Source organism: Cannabis sativa, chromosome 5, assembly GCF_029168945.1.
Source record: "Cannabis sativa cultivar Pink pepper isolate KNU-18-1 chromosome 5, ASM2916894v1, whole genome shotgun sequence".
Taxonomy (NCBI): Eukaryota; Viridiplantae; Streptophyta; class Magnoliopsida; order Rosales; family Cannabaceae; genus Cannabis; species Cannabis sativa.
In genome coordinates, this window is record NC_083605.1 from 76735090 (window position 1) to 76743259 (window position 8170).

The 8170-nt window shown below is 30.4% G+C and overlaps 2 protein-coding genes across 2 annotated transcripts; both read right to left on the bottom strand.

Annotated features, from left to right (window-relative positions):
• Window positions 1–770: 770 nt before the first annotated feature.
• On the bottom strand, window positions 771–1861 carry LOC115716003 (ethylene-responsive transcription factor 3). Its single transcript, XM_030644691.2, has one exon. The coding sequence runs from the start codon at window positions 1734–1736 to the stop codon at window positions 831–833; it is 906 nt and encodes a 301-aa protein (XP_030500551.2). The 5' UTR covers window positions 1737–1861; the 3' UTR covers window positions 771–830.
• Window positions 1862–3490: 1629 nt separating this feature from the next.
• LOC115715742 (metalloendoproteinase 1-MMP) lies at window positions 3491–5215 on the bottom strand. Its single transcript, XM_030644409.2, has one exon. It carries the CDS (start codon window positions 4764–4766, stop codon window positions 3633–3635), a length of 1134 nt encoding a protein of 377 aa, XP_030500269.2. The 5' UTR covers window positions 4767–5215; the 3' UTR covers window positions 3491–3632.
• Between the last annotated feature and the right edge of the window lie 2955 nt (window positions 5216–8170).

Here is an 8170-nt window from a genome sequence, read left to right on the forward strand (position 1 = left end):
TGTTTGGTTCACATGAATGAGCATTGGAATGGACTTGCTATTCCTTAAGAAAGCTCAATCAAGTGTTTGGTTTCTTTATTAGAACTTGAAAGCCCATTCCAAAGGAATTACAATTCACTTAAACTAAGGATTTACTTTTCCACTATAAAATCACTTGAAAGCTAATTCCATACTAATAAAAGTCTATTTTACCCTATCAATCCTCCTCCACTTCTCACCTTTTTGGATGTTACCATCATATTACTAATTATTTAATATTTATATGTAATTTTATTATTTTATTTTTTAATAATTAAGTTTGAGAATGTGCACATTTCCATCACATGATAAATATATTTTTTTGCTAAGAATATTATTTATTTTTTCAATTTATAAAATAATGGTAATTTAATAAAATAAATATAATTTTTGAAGAGTAAAGGGTAATTTAGTCAAAATAATAAAAGTTCTATTCCATTCCATACAATACCAAACATGATAATTCTTATTCCGTTGTTGATTCCATAGTCTTTACCAAACAAAAGAATAAAAATTCCATTCCATTCCATTCTTATTCCTATTCCCATTCCCATTCCCATTCCCATTCCATTTTCACTTAGTAACCAAACACCACCTAAGAGATGTGGAGTGGCATTTCAAAAAAAAAAAAAAAAGAGATGTGGAGTGGGGGATTCATTTACCCCACTAACTTTTTCCACACCTCATCTTTGTAAACATAAAGCTAATCATTACAAAAAGTATTGTAAATCGAAAGTTGTACGATTCATGTCATAACAATATGTAAAAACTATAGTCTATATTGACTTCATCAAACTTTGCATAGTAAGTAATTAATTAAGTTTATTATTATTATTATTATTATCATTATAAAATTTTTGGGGAAGATACATAAAAGAGTTGGGATCCCATGAGGAATTAACACTAGTACTATTAGAATTAGAATTGGAATTGGTAATAGAATTATTAGAATAACCTCCAAAGAAGGTAGCTGATGCTGAGTCTATAATTTGTTGTTGTTGATAATGATTATCAACATCGTTTTTGTTATAAGTAACTGCAGGAGGAGAAGGGTACTGATCAACCATCATCATCATCATTTCCTCTGTTTCTATACACAAATTACTATTATTTATGCTAAGTACTGATGGTGATGATGATGAAGATGACGAATTATTATTGTTACTATGGTTGGTGATTATGGTCGATGGCTGCAGTTTATTGCTGCTGCTTGACCACTCACCCTGCACCTCACCATGCCCAAATACCCCATCATTATATTGATTTTGATGATGAGGTAGTGGAACAGGGAAGAGTATGGCAGCGGCTGCGGCGGCCTTGGTGGTGGGCTTGGCATCGCCATTGGTATCGAAAAGCTTGGCTTTAAGTGCTCCTAGTAAGCCCTCTGAGGCTGCAGAGCTAGTAGGAGCACACACTTGCTCGAAACAAAAGGGCTCCAAGTTATTGTTGGTGTTGTTGTTTTGGTCATCTTGGTTGGGTGGCAATTCAAAGTTGGTGCGCGCGTTGGCACCTCTCAATGCGCGCGCAGCATCGTCATACGCGCGCGCAGCTTCCTCTGCTGTGTCGAATGTGCCGAGCCAAAGCCTGACTTTTTGTATTGAGTCTTTTATCTCAGCTACCCATCTGCCTGAAGGTCTTTGCCTAACTCCAACGAATCTTTGGTGACCTCTTGTGCTTGTGGTCGATGATTTTCTCCTCAAACCACCTGTTGTTACCATAACTGATTATCACAATTCATCACAACAATTTAACTGTTGTGTACATATATATATATATATATATATATATATATATAAACTGCTTAATAATATATATTAAATATGGTATCTGCAGTTCATTACAAATGGACAAACCACAAAGTACAAACCTTAGAAAGAGATTTGTTGTTTATTAAATTAGCAGGCCTTGGCCTTCACGTTATAGTTTTTGTTTGTCATCAGCTGTTATATATTTTAAAATTTGTAAAAAGACAGATAAAATATATATGTGATAATATACAAAAACATCATTGACCTTATTATATATATATAATTTTATTTTGTTGTTATTATCCCTTATAGCTGCCTGAGCCACAAGTTTAATTTGTATTTCTTGTAAGTGATTATTATTTATTTATTTATAATATGTAAAGAAAAACTAATTATGTTATTGTCACCATACTTAACTTATCTACTCCACTAATATTTCACTATTTTTTTTTATTATTATTATTGAAATTTTAAGAGTATATATTAAAAAAAATCTACACAAGATTGTCTCACTTAAAAAAAGAAAAAAAATAGTCATACTTAGTAGCTTAAAAATGATTTATTATTTCAAAATCAATAAATCGATAATAACATAAGAAAACTACAAGAGAAACTTAATAATGCGTAAACAAGACTTTTTTTTCACAGTTAATATCTACCTAGTGATGATTGTTATTATATAGATTGCAAACTTTGGAAAGAAGAGGAAGAAAGAAGGTTATTGTAGCAATATAGTGTTATTGTTCTTAGGCAAACCATAATTGACTTTATATGTAGAACTATTATTAAGAAGTGGATCATATATATGGGTATTATGGTTGATTATATGGCTGAGACTTAAGCAAGGAACTTATAAATCACTGCGCGTGTGCATGATAGGGATGTTTTCCAAACTATTATTATGTGTCATATATATATATATATATATATATTGCTAATTTGCAAGATAACAATAACTCACATTTTATCTCAAAATTAATTAGTAATGAGTGAAATAGTTCGTACTTTTATAATAAACAATCATTATACATAATATTACTATGAGATAGCATTTTTGTGAATAATATAAAAAATTATTAAATTAAAATAGATAAAAATTCAATATTTATTTACACTATGTATAATAATATTGAGCACTATTAATACTATATTTGTTATCTATACATGAGATTTAAATAAAAGTACAGGCTATATAATCACACTTGGTACTAAATATTATAAACTAAATTTCCATGAATCTTCTCTCCCACTTAATACACGCTTTTGAGTTCTGAAATTTTTTTCTTTCATATATATATTATAATTATATAATATGGTCACATGGATCATTTGAATGGAAGAAGTAACTTTGTGATGAGACTTTGTCAACCCCAAAAACTAAAAAGAATGGTAAAAGGAAACTTTGTTGGAGAGACAATTGAACTAATGTATCTTAGATAGTAAGCAACATACATTGGAGGCTAGGTTCTATTCCAAATGTTTAGGTTTTAGCATATTCTCTTAAATTAAATTAAAATTTGCAAGACCAATATGATTGCCCAATAGGGTTTTTTAGAAGTGTATATATGAATATGAATATGTTTGGAGCACTAGAATTTAATGCCCCAACTTTGTTGATTTATCCATTGACCCAAAATAAAATAAAATAAAACCCACCTTTTGATTTTCCTTTTCTCATTCTTCCCTTTTATTCTCCCCTATTGAAATTCATCAAAAGACTTGTCTTTATAAGTGGGGCTAATTAATATTATTATATAAACTGTCAAAAAAATACATATTCAAAAAAAAAAAAAAAATCTTTCACTTTCATTAACTGTATAAATAATTTTGATTTTTGAGTGTGTATAATAATAATAATGTGAAAAATTAAAAAAGAAAAAAGTATATTTGTAAGTAAGAAAAAGAGAGTAAAAAGAATAAAGAGAGTTTAGAAAGAGTGATTTTTGATGAAAAAGACTGATTGTAATATGTATGATCATCATTATTATGATCAGACTGTAAAAAAGAACTGAGCTTGAAATTTGGATTGGAGCCATACAAGGCTTGAACTCCTTCAACATCATCAATCTTCAAATCAATCTTCTTAATCCGAGGACTCAAGCTCGGATACATAACAGCCTCTTTAACCTTCGAATGTCCCAAACCCAACAAGTGCCCAATCTCATGAGTCGCCACCGATTCCAAATCAATCGCCGATTTTGACTTTTCCTTATTAAAGTCAACGCTCCATGACTCCGCCGCATCAAGGTGGAACCTCCCGTTTTCCGGCGAAAAAGCGTGTGCTAAAACCCCTAAAACCCCATCAAAAGGCTCTCCATCCCCGTGATCTCCTCTGTAAAACCCTATCTTAATATCTGCTGAATTGTACTCCTCGATTTCGGTGAAGTTCACCGGGATCACCGCCGACCACCGGCTGAAAGCTCGCCGGAACACCGTACGGATTTCGTCTCCGGTGAGGTATTTCAGCGTGGCGTCGGGGGAGAAGCCGTAGGAGAGCGTCAGCGGCGGTGTTCGTTCCCACCTCGGCTTGCCGTAGAAGTAAGCGTAGTGACGTGTCTTGTGTACGGCGGCGGAGACGGCGGTGGCGGTGGAATCGGCGACGCCGCATCTCGGGGAAATGATGGTTTCGATGGTTTCGGAGTCGAGATTACCAGTTACCGGTAAACCCAGGTTTCTCTGGTAAAGGATTATGGCGGATTGTAGTTGGGAATCGAAGGTGTCGTCGTTACGGTGGCCAGCGCCGGCGCCGGTAGTAGCGGTTAGGTAACCGAAACGGTGGAAGTAATTTTTGAGGTGGGAGATGCCGCTGACGTGGCTTCCCTTTTCAGCGTCGAGGAACCTTGAGAAATCGTGCCACGTGGCGCTGTTGTGTATATCGGCGGTTATTACGGTTACTTGATCGGGTATAATTCTGGCGGGAGAAGAATTAGTTATGAGGAAAGAGAAGATGAATAATAATATGTTTAACAGTTTATTATAATAACTGAAAAACGGAATCATTTTTTTTTTTGGATTTTAGAGTTGGCAGTTGCAAAATATTGTTGGAATATATATAAATATATATAGTAGTACGAAAGAGGGAGCTAAGGGAACATATCAAACATTCAATTCAAACTATATGTATGTATATATGAGACTATACATATAATTAATAATATTTATTATTATTATAATTGAATTGAAAATAAGAAGGAAGAAATAAGAGTAGTACTATAATGGGGAGATTATTGATATTATGAGGAAAGCAATGAAGATATTCTGGTTCTGGCGTGGTTACCTTTCATTTGGGGATTCTGTGACTTAATTATTTGGTCACCTAAGCTAAGCTAATAATAATCATGTAATAATATTGTATTAATGTTTGGTTTATTTGGTGGGCAAACCACTTACTTAACATAAATTAATATATTATATATATACAAATATATATGGTTTGTGTTGTGTTTCTTCTACTTCTATCTAATTATGAACAAGAAAACTATATATATATATATATATATGTGTGTGTGTGGTGTGTTTCATATTTGTTGACCAAAACCAAAGTTTAATTAGTTTTTCCACTTAATTGTGATTAGTAATACATATATTAATTAATTCTTTGCAAGTGTTTGAAAATCTCCCTATATACACTCCATTTTTCTCTTTATTAATTGGTTTCTTTCTTTTAAATTTAGAATGTGTAAAAATGTTATGTAGAATGAAACTATTAAATTAATTTTCATTTCAACATCATCATTATTCATCATATAGATATAATATATATGTGTAGCTATAGCGACCTTTAAGGTCCAATTCATGTGTAATTTCGCTTTAGAATGACCTCATGATCAACTTAACATTAATTCATACATATATGAGATAATAATTATATATATAACCTCCTCCATACATTTTCATTATATATAGTTCCTTGTTAGGCAAAAAGACAGGAATGAAAGAATATGTGTGATCGTTTTGAATGGGGCAGTTTGAATTTTTTGTGTGCTAAAAAAATAATTAGATGATGAGAATTATATATTAATTAATTGTAGGGTTTGGGATATTTTAGTTGACTGACAAATTGACCCGCTTGTCTTTTTGATTTGCTCCAAACTAATAAATAAATAATAAAAGTCAAGTAAGTTGTACTTGTGCTAACTTCTAACCAAATAATTAATATATATATACTAAGATCCTAAGTAATATTTCATTTCGTTAATTGAACAATTACTACTTCTCCAATTAATATTAAGTTATTTGACCAAAGAGAAAAATGAAGTTGAACATCTTCACCAATATTTGAAGCAAACTCCTACTTAATAAGCTAATAATGTTTACATATAGTTTTTTTTTTATAAGTATGTTTACATATACTTAGTACTGTGTTTTCGGAACGTGGAATTCGAAATTTGTTTAATTTAGTTATTATAGGCTTAAATGAAAGTCCAATCAAGATATATAATAAACTTCATTTATTAGTGAAGTTAAACCATCTAGATAATAAATAGATGATTCATCTAGGCAAATAAATATTTAACTAAGAAGATTTTTGAATAGCATCAAGCAACGCTTTCAAAATAGTAATTAATGAGCCTCTAAATATTAAGCATAGTGTCTCACTCAATTAGAACTTTATTTCTAAGATCTTGTTCGAGAATTTGATATATATTCTGAAATTAAGTAGGACACATTTTGATAACTATCAACATGACGTGACATTCACGTCGTCAGCAGAAGATCAATATTTTATGGGTCGGGCTTCACCAAATAGACCCAAAATCAATAAGTGATTTGTATTGGGAAATTTACATGGTATACTAACTTTTGCCATTTTTTTACAAAAATACTGCCAGGCGGTATTTTTTACTTTTTTACTGTGTTTTTTTATAAGTTTCATACTGCAGTATACTATGTTAAGTTTCACGGGTATTCTACTAGTGTTTTACTAGTGTTCTACTGTTGTTTTGAGTTATACTGTTTTGTGTTTTACTGGTGTTTTATAAAAACACAGTATTTTTGAAAAAAATTCTGTGTGACAGTATTTTTGTAAAAGTTAACCAAAATTCCAGTATTTTTGTAAGTTTCCCTTTGTATTTAGTCCCATCAGTAGGCAAGGTTTACATACAAGAGCCTTAAATTTATAAATATAAGAAAACTCATTCATGAAGAATCTCAATAAGAGTTAAGGCAAAACTCAAGGTTCATAAACTTAGCAAATACTTCTATAATTCAAGTAGGCTTTTTTTTTTTAAAATCACTTGAGGCTAGCTCAAGTGGCAATAGATAGGTATATGTGTGTTGGAGGTCCTGGGTTCGAGTCTCAAGTTAAATATGGTTGTAATATATAAACGTTTAAATAAAAAATAAAAAAAAGTAAGCTTTTTTAATCATGATAATATTGACTCAAATAGTTTTTTCTAATCTATTTCTTTAGCTTTAATATAATTATATTTAGTTTCCAAAAATCTTAATAAATATTTTAGTGTTTTCATTGAGAGATGAAGAAAGAGTTGATATCGAGATTGTATACTGCAATAATTGTAGCCACAAGAATGATACGGTCAGAAAATTTAACGGTCGTGCCAGAGACACTTCCAATTATGACATGAATCTTCTTATACTACACATGTAAAAATAGGCGTTGTAAGAGATATATCAAAAGTAACTAGCTATATTCTAGCTATCCTGCTAATAAAATTTAACATAATGAGAAATATGTTGATGATAATGATGAGAATTCGGTCAGTAAAAAAGGTGACCGAAAAGATCAAAACAATAATTCTAAGGACGATGGTGACAACAAAGAAGAGGAAGAGTATTATTACTATGAGTAAGATCCCAAACTCATTTAAGCTAATGTATAGATATACATACTCATTAGTCATTAATTTGTTGTGATATAAATGGGATTGGTACATATACACACTACAAAAAATTATTTGTAGTGATAATATTTTAATTATAATATAATTCTTTTTAATTTAATGTAACTTTTAGTCTTAATAAAATATTACTTGTTACTAAAACATATTATTAAGTTATAAGCTATCACTAATTTAGTTTTAGTCATAATAAGTATTCTAATTAAAAATATATTTAGTCACAACAAATTGTAATTTTTGTATTGTAACTAATATCTTTAGTTGTGAATCTTTTAGTCACAATATATGAATGATGATTTATAATTAGTCATAATATTTTTACTTTTAATTAAAAATTTTGGTGTGACTAAAAGTAAAAATTTGTATAGTGACATGAATATATATGTACATATACTCATATAAATATTTATATAAGTATACGTACGTACAACTGGTCTCAATTTCATGCATGAGAGATCGAATAGAAATAATAATAAGCATGAGATTATTAATTATAGAACTGTAATTAATTATTCATATATGTGCATGCTTTTAATGCCCAAA